This window comes from Cydia fagiglandana, chromosome 1, assembly GCF_963556715.1.
Source record: "Cydia fagiglandana chromosome 1, ilCydFagi1.1, whole genome shotgun sequence".
NCBI classification, from domain to species: domain Eukaryota; kingdom Metazoa; phylum Arthropoda; class Insecta; order Lepidoptera; family Tortricidae; genus Cydia; species Cydia fagiglandana.
In genome coordinates, this window is record NC_085932.1 from 16,532,311 (window position 1) to 16,553,951 (window position 21,641).

The 21,641-nt window shown below is 39.6% G+C and overlaps 2 protein-coding genes across 2 annotated transcripts; both read left to right on the forward strand.

Moving 5' to 3' along the window:
* The first annotated feature begins 1,698 nt into the window (after positions 1-1,698).
* Positions 1,699-21,407, forward strand: LOC134666135 (triokinase/FMN cyclase-like). The gene is made up of 17 exons (XM_063523294.1): positions 1,699-1,718; positions 7,888-8,032; positions 8,327-8,390; positions 8,657-8,767; positions 9,872-9,960; positions 10,250-10,339; positions 10,777-10,894; positions 10,980-11,107; positions 11,184-11,301; positions 11,437-11,669; positions 12,078-12,118; positions 15,883-15,897; positions 16,239-16,348; positions 16,454-16,601; positions 16,940-17,039; positions 17,948-18,075; positions 21,286-21,407. Exons 1-17 carry the CDS (start codon positions 1,714-1,716, stop codon positions 21,398-21,400), a joined length of 1,758 nt encoding a protein of 585 aa, XP_063379364.1. The 5' UTR covers positions 1,699-1,713; the 3' UTR covers positions 21,401-21,407.
* Positions 18,467-20,320, forward strand: LOC134665853 (uncharacterized). Its single transcript, XM_063522889.1, has 3 exons — positions 18,467-18,741; positions 18,846-18,965; positions 19,061-20,320. The coding sequence occupies exons 1-3, from the start codon at positions 18,606-18,608 to the stop codon at positions 20,263-20,265; spliced, it is 1,461 nt and encodes a 486-aa protein (XP_063378959.1). The 5' UTR covers positions 18,467-18,605; the 3' UTR covers positions 20,266-20,320.
* Positions 21,408-21,641: the final 234 nt, after the last annotated feature.

Genomic DNA, 21,641 nt, shown 5'->3' on the forward strand with positions numbered 1-21,641 from the left:
AAGTCCGACTCGCGCTTGACTGCACATTTCTAATAGGTTTCCTGTCATCTATAGGTAAAGAACTATTTTGTGTATTCAGACAGACAGACATACAGACGCACGAGTGATCCTATAAGGATTCCGTTTTTTGCTTTTGAGGTACGGAACCCTAAAAAGATTTTTTAATTTTGTGGAATGGTTTCAATGTGATACCTTAAATGGATTCAGCAACCCAGATTTATACGAAAACGATACCATACACGGCCTAGCACCTTCACTGTTGTAGATATATCAAGATAAAATTGAGAGCCCTAAATAAACTTTCAAGAGCGGATATCTCAAAAACTATTCAACATATCGAAAAAATTGACTGAATAAACTTGTAAAAAATTAAATTAACTTTCATTTTGTATAAGTGGCCATGTCGCTAAGATGCATAGTTTCCGAGATATAATCGAAAAACCGGAAAATGGGACATTCAAAGCCCCCTCTCTTCCCCCCGCTCAAGGGCTACGGCCGGGGACTTTTGATATGTTCACCTCCTAACTTGTCCAAACCAAGTTACAGAGTCAAAAATTGTGTTCCGAGCATTTCCCTCTACAACTTTTTTGAGCATTCGTTGGCTGACCTAAGTAGCTTATTGCATTTCTTTAAAAACTTTTCTGTAAAAGGTTGACGGGTGTTGGGTGTTTATATGGTTTTGGTCGATTTTTATCATTCGCATCGCCCATGATGACTTACTAGAATTACGAGCACACGAGACACTAATAGTAGTTTGACAAACCTTGGTTTTCAAGAGGTATTTTATATTGACATTTGCTGTCACAAATTTGCTGTCAGATTTAGTCGCAAACCGCACGCAAAGTGCACACAAATGTGTCGACACCTTGTTACGGAAAAGTGTAGACACGGCGACGACACTTTGTTTCGAAACAATTCTAGACACATTGTGTGGACTCTGTTACGACACATCTGACATTTAGTTACCACTTTGATGATTCTGCGACTGGAATGGTTATATGGGCTGTTACAATATATTTGGCTCCTGGACTTTTTTGTTATAATTCCCTATACCTATAATTTTCATTTATCATTTTCAGACCAACTAACGACACTTATTTATTAAGTACATTTAGCTTCACTAAGATGACTAATAAGGCACTAAGGCACCAACCGCACCAACGATTTAAGACCTTCACTCGCATCACAGCAGCCTAGAACTTGTGCGTGAGCCTAAAAATAACGCTATCATTCGTTGGCTAGAACGTTGGTGGACAGTCTATTGATAACGTTCTAACTACGATTACCTAATTAGGAAAAACCTACCGAAACACAAAGGAGTTAAGATTATTTTCGTATATCAGAATGTGGACCATAGATTCTGTTTGCTTGATGTTATATGATTGAACGTCTGGTATCATATTATGATGCTACTCAAACCACCGACTAGGTTTCAATACAAACCACTAGGCTGTTACTTACACAATAGTTATTACCTATAGGAAAATCAGTCAACGTCTAGTCTAGACTTCACGCTGTCACGTTGTGTTAGTCTTCTAATGGTATTATAATTTTCCTCTGCAGACAAAAAACAATATTTACCTATACCTATTATTAATGTTCAGTGTTAAGTGCCGTGTTGTGTTTTATGACATAACTCTTTAAAAGCTAGATAGAAGTTAAAACGACTGAGAAATTCTTCGATTCCGTAAACTACTAAATTTTGTGGTTGAGATGAGGTATGTACCTACCAGTGGCGACGCGTCAAACATATCCATAGGCAAGCCGGGGCTAATTTGGCTTACATATTTCCTTTACAACTCTGCTCAAACGTCCAAAAACAGGCAAGCCGGTGGGAATCGGCTTTTATGGAGGCGCCGCCACTGGTACCTACTCCCCATATAACCATTTCAGTCGCAGAATCATCAAAGTGGTAACTAAATGTCAGATGTGTCGTAACAGAGTCCACACAATGTGTCTAGAATTGTTTCGAAACAAAGTGTCGTCGCCGTGTGTACACTTTTCCGTAACAAGGTGTCGACACATTTGTGTGCACTTTGCGTGCGGTTTGCGACTAAATCTGACAGCAAATTTGTGACAGCAAATGTCAATATAAAATATCTCTTGAAAACCAAGGTTTGTCAAACTACTATTAGTGTCTCGTGTGCTCGTAAGTAATTCTAGTAAGTCATCATGGGCGATGCAAATGATAATAATCGACCAAAACCATATTTATAAACACCCAACACCCGTCAACCTTTTACAGAAAAGTTTTTAAAGAAATGCAATAAGCTACTTAGGTCAGCCAACGAATGCTCCAAAAAGTGGTAGAGGGAAATGCTCGGAACACAATTTTTGACTCTGTAATTTGGTTTGGGCAAGTTAGGAGGTGAACATATCAAAAGTCCCCGGCCGTAGCCCTTGAGCGGGGGGAAGAGAGGGGGCTTTGTTTGAAGGTCCCATTTTCCGGTTTTTCGATTATATCTCGGAAACTATGCATCTTAGCGACATGGCCATTTATACAAAATGAAAGTTAATTTAATTTGTTACAAGTTTATACAGTCAATTTTTTCGATATGTTGAATAGTTTTTGAGATATCCGCTCTTGAAAGTTTATTTAGGGCTCTCAATTTTATCTTGATATATCTACATCAGTGAAGGTGCTAGGCCGTGTATGGTATCGTTTTCGTATAAATCTGGGTTGCTGAATCCATTTAAGGTATCATATTGACACCATTCCACAAAATTAAAAAAAATCTTTTTATGGTTCCGTACCTCAAAAGCAAAAAACGGAATCCTTATAGGATCACTCGTGCGTCTGTATGTCTGTCCGTCTGAATACACAAAATAGTTCTTTACCTATAGATGACAGGAAAACCTATTAGAAATGTGCAGTCAAGCGCGAGTCGGACTTAATGTACGGAACCCTTAATACGCGGGTCCGACTCGCACTTGGCCGGTTTTTTTAAAACTCCTCTTGACGCTTAACCGCTGAACCGATTTCGTTGAAATTTGGTATAGAAATAGTTTGCGTCCCGGAACAGGACATAGGATAGATCTTATAACCAAAATCATCTTTTGAAGGTGTGAAAAGTGGCGTGGAAATTTGTACGGGAAATCAATAACCGCTGAACCGATTTATATGAAATTTGGGATGGTCTACATCTTTGATTTAGTTAAAAATGTTAAAAAAACATGACTTCAAACCTAAACTTAAACAGTATTACCTTCAAGAAGTCAATTCTGGATTCCCCCCTACACCTCATTTCACACCTTTAAAGGATGATTTTTGAGATAACTTATTATGTCCTGTCTCGGGAGTCAAAATATACGTGTACTAAATTTAAATTAAAACTGTTCAGCAGTTTAAGCGTGAAGAGGAGTTTAAAAGAAAGTATTTTAATAAGTTTATATGTTTTTACTTTGGAATGGTGTCAATGTGATACCATAACTAAATTTGGTACTGCGAATTTATACGAAAACGATACCAAACATGGCCTCGTAGCTTTACTGTTGTAGAAGTCAAAATAAAATTGAGAGCCCTAAATTCTTATTACTTGGCCAAACTTGTGTAGAAGGAAAAGGAAAAATAAAAGTCTTCGGCAGGAATATAAGACACAAATATAATTTTTTTTTTTGCGTTACTATTTCAATCATCAAATATAAACATACCTTGATTATATTATTCTAGTGGGATTCTCATAGATAAACAAAAACATTTACTTAACAAATTACAAGGTCGAAATGTCACGGAACTTGTGAGGGTAATATGTGAAAAATAAAAACTTTTATGACAAAAAAATCTGGACACAATTTAAGAAGCATCCAATTGCGTCGAGGAATCATCTGTATTTTTGCTTGTTTCATTACCTTCTCGCTTCTTTTTTTGACCTTTGTATTCTGTAGCAATTTGTTAGATCTGAAAATAAAGATAACTTGCGTCGTCACGGATGTCGATTTACAGGTTTTAGGGAGTGCAGAATTCGAAAACGATGATCATTTTATAATCCAAGATGGCGGCTACGTATTTTGTCATAAAAGTCGTCATGAATATCGTTTTATAGGTTTTAGGAAGTGCCGATTTCGAAAATGATGACCAGTTTGGAATCTAAGATGTGTGCCGTGCACTTTGTCATAAAAGTCGTCATGGATATCGTTTTATAGGTTTTAGGGAGTGCAGAATTCGAAAATGATGTCCATTTTGGATTCCAAGATGTCTGCCGTGCACTTTGTCATATAAGCCGTCATAGATGTTGATTTATAGGTGTTAGGAAGAGCAGATTTCGAAAATGATGACCATGACCAATATAACGACATCCATGTCGACTTTGAACATAGTGCATGGCCGCCATCTTGGATTCCAAAATAGTTATTATTTTCGAAATCTGCGCTCCCTAAAACCTATAAAACGACAGCCATGTCGACTTTTATGACATATTGCATGGCCGCCATTTTGGATTCCAAAATGGTCATCATTATTGAAATCAGGGCCCCCTAAAACCTATAAAACGACACCCATGACAACTTTTATGACATAGTGCATGGCCGCCATTTTGGATTCCAAAATGGCCATCATTTTCAAAATCTGCGTCCCCTAAAACCTCTAAAACGACATCCAGGACGACTTTTATGACATAGTGCATGGCCGCCATTTTGGAATCGAAAATGGTTATCATTTTCGAAATCTGCGCCCCCCAAAACCTATAAAACGACACCCATGACGACTTTTATGACATAGTGCATGGCCGCCATTCTGGATTCCAAAATGGTCATCATTTTCGAAAGCGGGGCCCCCTAAAACCTGTAAAACGACATCCATGACGACTTTTATGACATAGTGCATGGCCGCCATCTTGGAATCCAAAATGGTCATCGTTTTCGAAATCTGCGCCCCCTAAAACCTATAAAACGACACCCATGGCGACTTTTATGACATAGTGCATGGCCACCATTTTGGAATCCAAAATGGTCATCATTTTCTAAATCTGCGCCCCCCAAAACCTATAAAACGACACCCATGACGACTTTTATGACATAGTGCATGGCCGCCATTTTGGATTTCAAAATGGTCATCATTTTCTAAATCGGGGCCCCCTAAAACCTATAAAACGACATCCATGACGACTATTATGACATAGTGCATGGCCACCATTTTGGAATCCAAAATGGTCATCATTTTCTAAATCTGCGCCCCCCAAAACCTATAAAACGACACCCATGACGACTTTTATGACATAGTGCATGGCCGCCATTCTGGATTCCAAAATGGTCATCATTTTCGAAAGCGGGGCCCCCTAAAACCTATGAAACGACATCCATGACGACTTTTATGACATAGTGCATGGCCGCCATCTTGGAATCCAAAATGGTCATCGTTTTCTAAATCGGGGCCCCCTAAAACCTATAAAACGACATCCATGATGACTTTTATGACATAGTGCATGGCCGCCATTTTGGAATCGAAAATGGTTATCATTTTCGAAATCTGCGCCCCCAAAACCTATAAAACGACACCCATGACGACTTTTATGACATAGTGCATGGCCGCCATTCTGGTTTCCAAAATGGTCATCATTTTCGAAAGCGGGGCCCCCTAAAACCTATGAAACGACATCCATGACGACTTTTATGACATAGTGCATGGCTGCCATCATGGAATCCAAAATGGTCATCGTTTTCGAAATCTGCGCCCCCTAAAACCTATAAAATGACACCCATGACGACTTTTATGACATAGTGCATGGCCACCATTTTGGAATCCAAAATGGTCATCATTTTCTAAATCAGCGCCCCCCAAAACCTATAAAACGATACCCATGACGACTTTTATGACATAGTGCATGGCCGCCATCTTGGAATACAAAATGGTCATCATTTTTGAAATCTGCGCCTCCTAAAACCTATAAAACGACACCCATGACGACTTTTATGGCATAGTGCATGGCCGCCATTTTGGATTCCAAAATGGTCATCATTTTCAAAATTGGGGCCCCCTAAAACGTATAAAACGACATCCATGACGACTTTTATGACACAGTGCATGACCGCCATTTTGGATTCCAAAATGGTCATCATTTTCGAAATCGGCACTCCCTAAAACCTATAAATCGGCACCCATCTCGACTTTTATGACAAAGTGTTTGGCTACCATCTGCATTTCTATTATTTTTACGTACAAAAATGGCCCTTTGTCAACTTCCAACCGAGATTTAATCGATAATTTATTCTATTAATATTCAGATTAATTCAATTTCAACCTATGTTAGGTCGACTAAACTAATCGCGATTAAAATTTGAGGATTAACTTTTTTTATTCCATTAATTAGTCGAATAAACAGTTAATCTATTAAGTCCCATCTCTGACCACGGCATTTTTACACTTTGAGAATATCTGAAAACAAATGAACACAAGGAGCCATTTTGTAAATCCAGTAACTTTGTTATTACTTTTGACAGCGCGTGTCATGTGTCTACACAGAGTCGACACAAAGTCGAAACATTTGCGACTACTTTGTGACTGCAATATTTCTCAGCCTTAAACCATATTTATACATCATAATTAACAAGTTTCGTAGTATGTAAAGCGTTATTTCTGTTATTTAAGTATAGTATACGCATCGAAGTACTAAAAATGCATCAAATAATATAGTTATGAACACAGGCACTGAGAAGTAAACAATTTTATTTCCGGCTAAACTGAAACAATGTGGTGGCGCGTTGATTATATTACACTTAGTTTATCAAATCACTCGAGCAGTTTAATTCCCCATTATAATTTAAGTCCTATTGTAATATAAATGCAAACAATATATAATTACGTCTTGTAATCCGTTTTAGAGATGGCGTATTAATGTCACTTATTTTTATTTAACTATTTTTCCATCTGACAGTTTCCATTTGACAGGAACAAAATGAACGAATGAACGAATGATATTGGCAAAAAGTAGTCGCAAACTCGAAACAATGTGTGCACACGGCGACCACACTTTATGTCACTTTGTGTCATGTGTCGACCCTTCCCCATTTCTGGTAACTGTGTCGACACGGCGACGACTCTGCGACTGGAATTGTGACCGAAACAGACGGTGTCGACACAAGATGTGTCTACACCGCGTCGTAACGGCGACTGGAAATGGTTGTATGGGTCGTACAAGTAAAATATAACTCGTGTATAAACTGTATTATGCCACGGTATAATTGAATATAAAATAGGTATCTAAATTATATTAGTCTGTAGCCTCCCTAATTATTTTGGGTAAGACGAAAAGATTAGTAACAAATAAACTTTCGTTAGAATGTAGGTAGGTCTTTTAGTTAGAGTCAAGTTTTTATAAGTAGTAGGTATATAAAAGTTATAAACAACGTTATCAGACAGAGGTCGTAAACATTGGCTCTCAGTTGATAACTTCTTACGATTATTAGACCACAATAATGCTATTAACAGTACTTGTCAGTTAGTTTGAGCCGGTTATATAGAACGAAATTACATAATTTGTAATTTTGATGCAGATACGATTCTAGCAGAATCGGTTATAGTGAAGTTTGTGCCAGTTTATTAAGTATTCCTACGAAATTAAATTCTAAAAAGTAAGTGTCATTTAAAAGCATATAGTTTATTGTTTAAAATCATTCAATTTATTCTGGTAAATATATGTTTACTCATATTATAGAAAACCGAACTTGTTACTGTGTCTGGCCTCGCCCTATATTTGCCGATCTATTTTATGTTTACCTATTATGTAATTTATAGTAAGGTATACAGTAATAAGATTTAATTAAGAACATAGGTACCTGCGAATAATGTCCAGAAATGTTCTTTGTTTACCTTGTTGTTGTGTACCTTTTCCCTTTAGTAAAACGAGATAAGTTTACGATTCAAAATGAATATAACTAGGTACTTAACTACAGTTCCAGGATGTCTCGCAAGCCTGTGACGAAGAAAATAATCAACTCTCCGGAGAGCTGCGTGGACGACAACTTGCGCGGGGTGGTGGCTACCTACCCCACGCTGCATCTGCATCCCAAGCACCGCGTCATCACCGTCCGGACCAAGGTAGAACAGTTACAGGATCTGCAGTCCTCTGATGGTGCTCCCACATTGGCTGTTATAAAATGTTATATAACATCGTGTGGGGACAGCATGATAGTATTGATAGTGTTTTATTATGTTGTCCCTGATGTTTATAACATTTTATAACAGCCAATGTTTGAGCACCATAATGTCCTGAGTGATTGAATCATTACCATTCGCACTCGCAGCACGCTGTTTATGGCAGTTTAATTAAATCTATGTTTTATTAAAGGTCTATTTACTGCGACTGACGATTGTTTTTTTTTTATATTCCAGGTAGATTCGAAGCGAGTCGCAGTTCTCGGAGGTGGCGGTTCGGGCCATGAGCCGTTTGCAGGAGGTAGTTGTTTGAGGTTACAATTTGTAAATTACTTACGGTGTCTAAATGGTCGCAGATTTATAGACCGACCACTTAAATGAGTCCTCGCCTGCGCGGTACGGGAGCGTCGGGGAGGGACGACTAAGGGCGGCGGGGAAGGTGCGGCCGCCGTATGCCTGCCGCCCGCACCTTCCCCGCCGCCCTTAGGCGTCCTACCCCGTCGCCCCCGTACCGCGCAGGCGAGGACTAATTGAAGCGGTCGGTCTATAGTAGGGATTTGTGTCCAGGTCTGGTGGGAGGCGGCATGCTGGACGGCGCCGTGGCGGGCGGCGTGTTCGCTTCGCCACCCACGGGGCACGTGCTCTACGCGATCGCTCAGCTCTACAAGTACAATTCGGGTGAGAGAGGGAACCTTGTTAAGTCAGGAAAATAAAGAGGAAGTAAAGGCTTCAGGTAGAAGTACTAGTGCTCGACGCTGCACTAGTATTCGACATGGGCACTTTATGTCAAAGTAATATACCTAGGTTAAATTTGAACGGCGAAGATTTTTCTGTATTCTAATTTAATCCTTATAGTATAGTAGGAGAAACGAAAGCCTCAAGACTCCGATGGCTCGGGCACGTGGTCCGTATGGGTGAAGATCGAGCGGTTTGGAGAGCGTACTCGGGCCATCCGGATGGTCGACGACCGGTTGGGCGTCCTAGGTATCGCTGGTGCGATGAGGTCGTGAAAGATCTGAACGAGCTCGGTGCCGTCGATTGGACAGAAACGGCGCTAGACAGAGAAGCATGGCGTTCCTTAGTGTCAGAGGCCAAGATCCACTTCGGGTCGCTGCGCCACGGCAGTAAGTAAGTAAGTAATTTAATCCTTGTCACTTTGACATAAAGTGGCCATGTCGAATACTGGTACAGTGTCGAGCACTAGTACTTCTAACTTAGAATTGTTTTAGGAATTTTCGTCTGAAGACCTGGTCCCACACACTAGCTTTTGCCGCGCGGGTATGCCACCAGCATTATTATAGTATCCGCAGAATTAAGTGGCGAGCACGGTCATAAATCATCGGAATCATACTATCTCTTTCGCACCTGCACGGCCTTATGGAGCGGGTCGTGTAACAATAGTGCAGGTTGCGGTAACAACAATACTGACGTTTATGACCCTGCTCGCCACTTAATTCTGCGGATACTATAGTCTGGCTAAAATACCCGCCGGGAATACCGCCGAGTTGTTGGCGGCATGCCCGCCGGCATAGTGTGTAGGAGCTTTAGGAAGCAGGAGCGTGTGTGTCACGCTGCGCATATCTATGTGGAAGGCAAATTACAGCTGTTCAAAGGATCTTTAATTACTTAATCGCCTTAAATTATAAATTAAGACGTTATTAATACAAAACCAACTTTGACTCTGGACGTGTAGGTATCCATTACCACAGGTGACCGACTTTTCACTACATCATATAGTTATAGAGGTCAAATCAAAACTTAAGGTACGTTTCATACTTTTAGGTGGCGTGATAGTTATAATTGGCAATTACACTGGAGACAGGCTGAACTTTGGGAAAGCTATAGAAAAAGCAAAGATCGCTGGCATAAAGGTGAGTTTCTGCGTACTTTTACTTCTATATCAGCTCTAAATTGGGAAAGGAAAATTTATCAGGAAACTTGAATGCCATTCCTATGGTGGATTGATTGTTTACTACGTATACCTGTATAAGTGGGACTATAAATCAGATAAATCTAATACCTAAAACAATGCGAAACGCCATAAAATACATTTGGCCAGATACCTAATCTGACGAAAAACCTCGATACGTACTTTATCTGTTTCGAATTAAAATATACGATACACTATATACCTAAGACATACCGCTGCTTGTCTTTCAGGTGGAGGGTCTTATCGTTGGCGAGGATGTTGCTTCGAGTCACAACAAAACCGGAGGAAGGAGCATGTGTGGAGAAGTCTTCTTTTACAAGGTTAGTTCCACCTTTTGGATCGTCGTAACTTTAGTAGACGGATTATTTTTTACAGACTACACGCCACACACAACACGACGATACATTTATTGTCTTCTTGTCATTTATTCCATATATTTCTGTAAGAAATAAATGTGTATGTATGTCTAAGTTCCAAAAACATTCAGGGACAAACATACGTGGACGTATCCCCCGACCCAGGCGTGTCTCACTCCGCGATTTAGTCGCTTTGCTACAGGTAGTTAAAAGTACATCCGTTCGGCCCCAATTTTGGGGTTTGCCATAAGCCGCGCGTGGCGCTGTCGCCACCTAGCGGCCATATCTGTGCTGATCGTAACAGATGCGTTTTGTTAGAGAGTGAGTCTTCTGTACCTAGTAATATTATTTATTCTGTGCCCGAACGTCATATAAAAAAAAACATATTGTTTGAATTACAGTTGTGCGGAGCTATGGCGGAGAAGGGTTATGATTTGGCGACCATAAGGAAAATAGCTATTGAAGCCAACGAATCCATGGCCACACTGGGAGTCTGCCTGAGTGCCTGTTCATTGCCAGGTATTTTAAATCAATTAATCTGATATCTGTTCCGGAAAAATCTGAGACATGCTTACCACGTAATTAACTCCGTTTTGAAATTCAGGTCAACCGCCGCTGTTCGAGATAGCTGATGATGAGATGGAACTAGGCGCGGGAGTGCACGGTGAAGCGGGAATCGAGAAGATGAAGCTGGGAACAGCCAAAGAAACCGTCTCCATGATACTTGACCAGGTTTACCGATTGTTCTTATTTTTCTGTATGGATAACTAAAAATAAATGTTTTTTTAATGCGTTAAAACGTTTTTAGGTTGTTGCACATCTTAAACTGAAGTCTGGAGACAGAGTGGCCGTCATGATCGATAACTTGGGAGGCACCTCGTTCATGGAGATTAATATCATCAGTGTAGAAGCAAAGGAGTACTTAGGTATAACAGTATTCCCATTTGTGACATTTGTACCTAACCGTAGCATAAGTTATAAGTACATGAAACAAATAAATGAAGGTTGTGAATAAGACAAAAAGCTTCTTACATACGTAGGTACTTACCTATATTTTACAGGTGGTAAGAAAATCATAGTGGAACGGATATACTCTGGACACTTAAAGACGTCGCTAGAGATGCAAGGCTTCCAGATTTGCCTGCTGCACCTGAACCAGACGCGAGGAGATCTTTGGTTGGAGTTGCTGGACGCGCCGACCGCCGCTGTGGGCTGGGTAGGCGGTGCCGCGTCCAGACGTTGCGATGAGCCACATGGGGATGATGATACGCTGTTACAGAGTGATGCTAGGAAGGTGAGTTTATAATCGGGACGGCTTCCGACTGCAGGGAGATTTGTGGCTGGAGTTCTTGGACGCGCTGAATGCCGCTGTTGGCTGGGGACACGGGGATGCTGGTATGCTGTTGCAGTGCGATGCTGAAAAGGCGAATTTAGTCGAGGCGGCTGCCCTTACGCCATATACATGATGATGTTGAGTTTAGACGTATATACAGGTGGGGTTCGGTTCCACGGAAAAACTGCAAATCAAACGCCAATAGTGGAGATACTTGATCATGATAAGAAGGTATAGTTCAACTGTCCACAAATAAATAAAATAAAAAGGGCATAGAGGGTGAGATTCGTCTTGATAAGTACTTGATAAAAAGTGTTCAATTTACGTTTAGTCTTGATGTACTGAGACCAGAATATTTTTCTTCTTCAGGCTGCAACTGGTCCCTCCTTATCGCCTAAAGAACAAGAACTGTTCAAGAATACCCATACAACCATTTCCAGTCGCCGTTACGACGCGGTGTAGACACATCTTGTGTCGACACCGTCTGTTTCGGTCACAATTCCAGTCGCAGAGTCGTCGCCGTGTCGACACAGTTACCAGAAATGGGGAAGGGTCGACACATGACACAAAGTGACATAAAGTGTGGTCGCCGTGTGCACACATTGTTTCGGGTTTGCGACTACTTTATGCCAAAATCATTCGTTCATTCGTTCATTTTGTTCCTGTCAAATGGGAACTGTCAGATGGAAAAATAGTTAAATAAAAATAAGTGACATTAATACGCCATCTCTAAAACGGATTACAAGACGTAATTATATATTGTTTGCATTTATATTACAATAGGACTTAAATTATTATGGGGAATTAAACTGCTCGAGTGATTTGATAAACTAAGTGTAATATAATCAACGCGCCACCACATTGTTTTAGTTTAGCCGGAAATGAAATTGTTTACTTCTCAGTGCTTGTGTTCATAAATATATTATTTGATGCATTTTTAGTACTTCGATGCGTATACTATACTTAAATAACAGAAATAACGCTTTACATACTACGAAACTTGTTAATTATGATGTATAAATATGGTTTAAGGCTGAGAAATATTGCAGTCACAAAGTAGTCGCAAATGTTTCGACTTTGTGTCGACTCTGTGTAGACACATGACACGCGCTGTCAAAAGTAATAACAAAGTTACTGGATTTGCAAAATGGCTCCTTGTGTTCATTTGTTTTCAGATATTCTCAAAGTGTAAAAATGACGTGGTCAGAGATGGGACTTAATAGATTAACTGTTTATTCGACTAATTAATGGAATAAAAAAAGTTAATCCTCAAATTTTAATCACGATTAGTTTAGTCGACCTAACATAGATTGAAATTGAATTAATCTGAGCATTAATCGAATAAATTATCGATTAAATCTCGGTTGGAAGTTGACAGGGGGCCATTTTTGTACGTAAAAATAATAGAAATGTCTTGCATGCAGATGGTAGCCAAACACTTTGTCATAAAAGTCGAGATGGGTGTCGATTTATAGGTTTTAGGGAGTGCCGATTTCGAAAATGATGACCATTTTGGAATCCAAAATGGCGGCCATGCACTGTGTCATAAAAGTCGTCATGGATGTCGTTTTATACGTTTTAGGGGGCCCCAATTTTGAAAATGATGACCATTTTGGAATCCAAAATGGCGGCCATGCACTATGCCATAAAAGTCGTCAGGGGTGTCGTTTTATAGGTTTTAGGAGGCGCAGATTTCAAAAATGATGACCATTTTGGATTCCAAGATGGCGGCCATGCACTATGTCATAAAAGTCGTCATGGGTGTCGTTTTATAGGTTTTGGGGGGCGCAGATTTCGAAAACGATGACCATTTTGGATTCCAAGATGGCGGTCATGCACTATGTCATAAAAGTCGTCATGGATGTCGTTTTGTAGGTTTTAGGGGACGCAGATTTCGAAAATGATGGCCATTTTGGAATCCAAAATGGCGGCCACGCACTATGTCATAAAAGTTGTCATGGGTGTCGTTTTATAGGTTTTAGGGGGCGCAGATGTAGAAAATGATGACCATTTTGGATTCCAAAATGGTGGCCATGCACTATGTCATAAAAGTCGTCATGGGTGTCGTTTTGTAGGTTTTAGGGGACGCAGATTTCGAAAATTATGGCCATTTTGGAATCCAAAATGGCGGCCACGCACTATGTCATAAAGGTTGTCATGGGTGTCGTTTTATAGGTTTTAGGGGGCCCTGATTTCGAAATTGGTGACCATTTTGGAATCCAAAATGGCGGCCATGCAGTATGTCATTAAAGTCGTCATTTTCGAATTCTGCACTCCCTAAAACCTATAAAACGATATCCATGACGACTTTTATGACAAAGTGCACGGCACACATCTTGGATTCCAAACTGGTCATCATTTTCGAAATCGGCACTTCCTAAAACCTATAAAACGATATTCATGACGACTTTTATGACAAAATACGTAGCGGCCATGTTGGATTATAAAATGATCATCGTTTTCGAATTCTGCACTCCCTAAAACCTATAAATCGACATCCGTGACGACGCAAGTTATCTTTATTTTCAGATCTAACAAATTGCTACAGAATACAAAGGACAAAAAAAGAAGCGAGGAGGTAATGAAACAAGCAAAAATACAGATGATTCCTCGACGCAATTGGATGCTTCTTAAATTGTGTCCAGATTTTTTTGTCATAAAAGTTTTTATTTTTCACGTATTACTCTCACAAGTTCCGTGACATTTCGACCTTGTAATTTTTTAAGTAAATGTTTTTGTTTATCTGTGAGGATCTCACTAGAATAATATAATCAAGGTATGTTTATATTTGATGATTGAAATAGTAACGCAAAAAAAATTTATATTTGTGTCTTATATTCCTGCCGAAGACTTTTATTTTTCCTTTTCCTTCTACACAAGTTTGGTCAAGTAATAAGAATTTAGGGCTCTCAATTTTATTTTGACTTCTACAACATTAAAGCTACGAGGCCATGTTTGGTATCGTTTTCGTATAAATTCGCAGTACCAAATTTAGTTATGGTATCACATTGACACCATTCCAAAGTAAAAACATATAAACTTACTTTCTTTTAAACTCCTCTTCACGCTTAAACTACTGAACAGTTTTAATTTAAATTTAGTACACATATATTTTGAGTCCCGAGACAGGACATAATAAGTTATCTCAAAAATCATCCTTCAAAGGTGTGAAATGAGGTGTAGGGGGGAATTCAGAATTTACTTCTTGAAGTTAATACTGTTTAAGTTTAGGTTTGAAGTCATGTTTTTTTTATCATTTTTAACTAAATCAAAGATGTAGACCATCCCAAATTTAATATAAATCGGTTCAGCGGTTATTGATTTCCCGTACAAATTTCCACGCCACTTTTCACACCTTCAAAAGATGATTTTGGTTATAAGATCTATCCTATGTCCTGTTCCGGGACGCAAACTATTTCTATACCAAATTTCAACGAAATCGGTTCAGCGGTTAAGCGTCAAGAGGAGTTTAAAAAAACCGACCAAGTGCGAGTCGGACTCGCGTATTAAGGGTTCCGTACATTAAGTCCGACTCGCGCTTGACTGCACATTTCTAATAGGTTTCCTGTCATCTATAGGTAAAGAACTATTTTGTGTATTCAGACAGACAGACATACAGACGCACGAGTGATCCTATAAGGATTCCGTTTTTTGCTTTTGAGGTACGGAACCCTAAAAAGATTTTTTAATTTTGTGGAATGGTTTCAATGTGATACCTTAAATGGATTCAGCAACCCAGATTTATACGAAAACGATACCATACACGGCCTAGCACCTTCACTGTTGTAGATATATCAAGATAAAATTGAGAGCCCTAAATAAACTTTCAAGAGCGGATATCTCAAAAACTATTCAACATATCGAAAAAATTGACTGAATAAACTTGTAAAAAATTAAATTAACTTTCATTTTGTATAAGTGGCCATGTCGCTAAGATGCATAGTTTCCGAGATATAATCGAAAAACCGGAAAATGGGACATTCAAAGCCCCCTCTCTTCCCCCCGCTCAAGGGCTACGGCCGGGGACTTTTGATATGTTCACCTCCTAACTTGTCCAAACCAAGTTACAGAGTCAAAAATTGTGTTCCGAGCATTTCCCTCTACAACTTTTTTGAGCATTCGTTGGCTGACCTAAGTAGCTTATTGCATTTCTTTAAAAACTTTTCTGTAAAAGGTTGACGGGTGTTGGGTGTTTATATGGTTTTGGTCGATTTTTATCATTCGCATCGCCCATGATGACTTACTAGAATTACGAGCACACGAGACACTAATAGTAGTTTGACAAACCTTGGTTTTCAAGAGGTATTTTATATTGACATTTGCTGTCACAAATTTGCTGTCAGATTTAGTCGCAAACCGCACGCAAAGTGCACACAAATGTGTCGACACCTTGTTACGGAAAAGTGTAGACACGGCGACGACACTTTGTTTCGAAACAATTCTAGACACATTGTGTGGACTCTGTTACGACACATCTGACATTTAGTTACCACTTTGATGATTCTGCGACTGGAATGGTTATATGGGTAGTCTTAAGAAGGCAGCCGAAGAACTGGTCAAGCAAGAAGAACTTCTGAACAGGCTGGACTCGGGGTGCGGAGACGGAGACTGCGGTATAACGATCAAGAAATTCGGATTGGGTAAAATCAATGTGTCACGAGTAAAGATTTTTAGAAAGAGAACACGAGGGTCATGCTTTACATTTAATTTGGTGTACGTGTATAATTTGTGAATATATTTTGCAGCAATTCTATCATACCTGAAAACTGCATCCGTGGAGTTCCCATGCAACGTGCTGTGGGACCTCTCAGAGATCGCTGAAACCGATATGGGTGGCACCTCGGGCGGCCTCTACAGCCTGGGCTTATCAGCAGCATCTCAAGCTTTCGCCAGGTAGTATATTCTTTACCTCTGTATGTGTATCCATTTATATTTTAAATTGAAGGCTACATAATAAGCTCTGTCAGACGCAATATACCTAATTCTTAAGATATTTACAATGAGAATGACCTCGGTTTCAGTGAAGTGAAAACTATGAAAGTGAGTTAGAACTGCATAAAACTATTCGAGAGGAATCAAATATTTCTGCAGTTAACTGTAAATACCTAACGTACATGTGCAACAACCCACTATGGCGCACCTTCTAGATAAGATAGATGGCAGCTGAGCTTATTTTATATTCGAATAGCGGTCGTAAAAATGTTCATAAATAAAGTCAGTGGACGTTTCAGTGCGAGTGCAGTCGACGCGGCGTCTTGGCTCGCCGCGTGGGAGGGCGCCATGCACGCCATCTCTACGTACGGGGGCGCCGAGCCGGGAGACAGAACTATGGTAAACTAAACACACATACACACTAATTCATAATAATGATAATACTGTAATGTAAAATGTCATAACGCCGGCGGCCTGCTGAACGGATCACCGGGATCTGGCTACCGCAGACTCACCTCTCGACAACCTTACAGCCGCTCCGAAGTGTTGCCCTATTGTCGCCCTGTGCGTGCGGCCGTTGTAGGGCCCACTAAATGAGTAGGCGAGTCACCACCTGTCTTACACAATTTTGAGACTGATTGTCACGGCAGGTGTCCGCTAGTCTCTCCCATAACCCATTATCCAGTCCATCCAACTTTCAAATCTATAGCCCAAGACCTTAGTTCCCATCGCAGCACAAAAGTGCTGCACTGCAATAGTCTTTGCACCTGGCGGGGACCATCTCCGGATGTATCACATTGTGCGTTCGGGGATGGTATCCGCCACGTGTATCCCTTGCTTTTAGATTAAAGTGTCTTAAAGGGCCTCTGCGCTGTTGGCTTCGGCCCCACGTACGCCTCCCAAAGGTCCGGGACCCCATGGTCCCGAGATATGAAAAAGACAAAAAAAAAATACTGTAATACTACTTACCTACTCAGAGTCCGCGGCGACTATTCTGCATATTTCAATGGTTTTCACGTAGCGCGGCTGCAAGAAACCAGCTTCTCTCGTACAGTCTACCTTCAATAATATGTTACTCTTCGAAGGCCGCAAAATTAAGTGACACGCTCTTATGGCTCTAAAAATAAGATCGTGTCAGATATTTTTGCGGCCTTCGTTGTGTAACATATTATTGCCGGTGACTGTACCTACACATTTTTTTCGATCTTCTCGCTAAACGTTAAAAACTACTCGTGGTTTTTTATTGAGAGAGAAGCAAATAGCGCAACATAACTGATAAAGTTCTGAACATGGAGATGTAATTGCAGTTGGACACTCTCCACGCGGCGGCCACGGCGTTCAAGCAGAGCTTATCGAAAGGCCTGAAGACAGCGCTTGTGCGGGCTGACGAGGCGGCCGAGCAAGGCGCCCGCGCCACCGCCGGTATGGTTGCCAGGTAAACGTTTGCGCTTGTCGGACATAACTTTTCACCATTTCTCATTCATATGACACATGTTTTATGACTTATAGGTACTCACTGTCCAAGCATTACTTACCAGTAGGCTGCTAGTAAAAAAATCACAACTTCATAAAGTTTTTCATTGGCTAATCACGAAGTCAATTAATCGCTGATCACTGGCTGTTAGAGTCTGACCAGCGAGTCGCTGCACAAGCATTTTTACAGAATTCTTCATATGGCAACAATTTTATCTGTCAAAAGTGTCAAACAACTGTCAAAATGTTGACAGCTTCTGTTACCAAACAATATTGATATTTGTGTCACATTTATGTGAGTTTATATTTGCAAACATATGTTTGACCAGCGAGTCGCTGCACAAGCATTTTTAGAGAATTCTATATATGGCAATAATTTTAGCTGTCAAAAGTGTCAAAAATATTGTCAAACGAGTTTACACATAACCTAGATTCTCAAATTCTCATGTTAGTTCATTCGTTACGGAAGTTTATAGTTTATATCGTATTATAATGGCTAAACCGATTAGAAGCAGTGTGAGGAGCATGTTATTTAAGATAATCTGTAACTATAATCAAGTTCGACACGACGAAAATGAGAGATTACTAGAAAAGAAGCGAATATTGGACGAAATCATTCAGGCGACCGGTAAGTCATTATCAAACAATGTTGATGCTTCTTGTACCAAATTTAATTTACGAGATAGGAACATTTGTTTGTATTACTAAACTTATGATTTATTTATATTACAGCGGGCGTAGATGACGAAAATGTTAGAGAAACTATTCAAAAGCTAGCAAGCGAACTGAAGAATGTTATTGATAATAACGCATCAGAATCAAGTTATTTAGAGAAAGTGTCTACTATGACAGGTAATATAAATAATCTATATTTTCACATCTAGGTTTATTAATATTTTAGTGTTCTTTTGTTAAAATTCCTATTGTTAAAACTGTTTTTTTTTCAGGTGCAAGCATTCGTACACTACGCACAATTAAAAAAGAGGGTTCTATTAACCAAGGCCAATGGAATACGCCAGGGAAAAAACGACCCCGGCCACCAACTGTGTCAAATTTAGACAATTTTGATGTGTCAGCCATCCGTAATAAAATTAATGAGTTTTATTGCGTCAAAAAGCAGGTACCTACTCTAAGAGCCTTACACGCGGATTTGAAAGAATCTATAGGATTCTCAGGATGTTGTGAAACACTGAGGAAAATACTACACGAGAACGGATTTGAGTTTAAAAAAAATAAAGAAGAGCGCTCCATCCTCATGGAAAAGTTTGAAATATCTGGGTGGAGGCAAAGGTTTCTTAGAGCTATACATAAAAAACGGGAAGAAGGAAAAAATATTGTGTATCTTGATGAGACATATGTCCATCAAAATTACAGACCGAAGAAGTCATGGCAAGGGCCTTCAACTTCCGGTTTAGTTGAAAAAATTTCCTCGGGTAAGCGGCATATTATAGTGCATGCTGGATCAGAGCAAGGATTTGTGCCCAATGCTTTGCTTGTTTTTAGCACAAAATCCAAAGCAGCTGACTATCATGATGACATGAACAGTTCTAATTTTTTAAAGTGGCTACGAGAAATGTTAATCCCAAATTTGACTGAGCCCAGTGTAATTGTTATGGACAATGCCAGTTACCATGTAACACAAATAAATAAGCCTCCAACCATGCACAGCTTAAAGGCTGATATTCAAAAATGGCTAAGGGAAAATAATATCCCATATGAAGAGTGTTTCAAAAAGGAGGAATTGATGTGCCTCGTTGAGGAAAATAAAATTGGTCCCATATATGCAGCAGAGGAGTTATTGAAGCAGCATGGGCATGAGGTCCTTAAATTGCCTCCATACCATTGCGATCTAAACGCTATTGAGTTGATATGGAGCCTCACAAAGCGAAAAATAGCCAGCAGAAATGTGGGGCTACCGGGTTCAGATACGGAAAACTTGATCCGAGAATGTTTTGCAATGATTACCCCGGAAGATTGGAAAAAAAGTACAGACCATGTAATAAATGTGGAACGAAAATACAAGTCTAAGGACAATATTACAGACACTGAATTAGCTCCATTCATAATAGAAGTTCGGGAAAGTGACAATGACAGTGATAGTTCTCTGTCAGGAATTGAATTTCTTGAATCCGATTTCGATTATGATTCTTAAATAAATAGGCACCTTCTTTATAAACTAACAATATTAAAAGTAGATTGAAACTAAATTGTGTTTTCTTTCACCTACCTTCAGTTCAGCTCCATTATACAATATGTGACTTTTTATTATTACTAACTTTATAAGTACAACGGGAAGCATAAATATTTCCCTTGTGAAGGTTTACTTTAATAGCACAAGGGAAATATTTATGCTTAATAAATAATCGCCTGTAATTAACCCGAGTTCAAAACTTCAAAATAAAACACAAATAAAGTAATTTTTAATCCTATCAAAAATATAAATGTCATATGAGAACCAAGTTCAATATTATGACATATGCCTTGGTTGTTGACTTCAACGACCAAAGAAATGAGATTTAAAGGGTGCCGTTTAATGGTCAGTCCTGAAATTTATTTGTAACAACAAAGTATCATTTTCTATAACTTAGGAATCTTAGGATAATATAATAACTTACTTTTTGTACAGTTGAAGTAAAGATATTTATGTTTACTACATATTTTTGTAATGATTGACTGATTAGTCTACTAACAATTCGTTCCTTCGTTTTTTAGTATCTCTGATAATAATGATAACTATTCAATCATATTTTTAATTTTTAAGTGGGCTAAATTAGAAGCCAGGGGTTATAATTGCATTGCAACGATATCCTCAGTCTGTTTACTGTATTAAATTTACAGTCTGCTACGTTGCAGACTTCAGTCAGTCACTAATCAAAACAAAAATTAATTACGTATGAATTACCAAGTATCAAATTACTTTTTTTGCACTATGCTTCGTGTTACCAGTTAAAGATTTTTTGAATTTGCCGCTTTTTTTTTGTGCAGCCACTCGCTGGTCAAACTCTAACACTGCCCCGACTGCCCGGTACTTCTAAACAAACACTCGCCCGCGTTGAAAAAACTCGCCTCTCGTCACTCTCGTATCTTTTACGCATTACGCTAAATAGAGCCCAAGAAAGAAATCGGTATATATTCTCAGTTACTCTTGTACACGATTAGTCTATTATTCCAGAGCGGGACGCGCGTCGTACGTGGCGGCGGGCTACACGAGCGACGAGGACGCGGGCGCGCGCGCCGCCGCCGTGTGGCTGCACTCCATTCTCACCTCTGTTGCCAATACATGCTGAGTTCACATTTACTTGCAGTTTTAATTTCAACACCTATAGCCACTTGACCGTCCGACGATAGCATAGTATCCGAAAAAAATATGCTCTTGACCGTCTGCGGGAACCTTACTATCCAAAGGGGTGGAAGAAAGAATTGATTTCAGAGCCATCTAATGGAATATTTCGTAATAATGCATTATTTACTAAATCTCTTGATGCGACAACGTAGCCTAACTAAATAGTTAGCTCTAAAAAAATTAGA

Coding starts and splice junctions, on each gene's coding strand:
- LOC134666135 (XM_063523294.1), top strand. Junction 8,391..8,656: donor CCATGAGCCGTTTGCAGGAG/GTAGTTGTTTGA, acceptor ATTTGTGTCCAG/GTCTGGTGGGAGGCGGCATG. Junction 16,349..16,453: donor GATCAAGAAATTCGGATTGG/GTAAAATCAATG, acceptor TATATTTTGCAG/CAATTCTATCATACCTGAAA.
- LOC134665853 (XM_063522889.1), top strand. CDS start 18,606: ATGGCTAAACCGATTAGAAGCAGTGTGAGGAGCATGTTATTTAAGATA. Junction 18,742..18,845: donor CGAAATCATTCAGGCGACCG/GTAAGTCATTAT, acceptor TTTATATTACAG/CGGGCGTAGATGACGAAAAT. Junction 18,966..19,060: donor GAAAGTGTCTACTATGACAG/GTAATATAAATA, acceptor TTTTTTTTTCAG/GTGCAAGCATTCGTACACTA.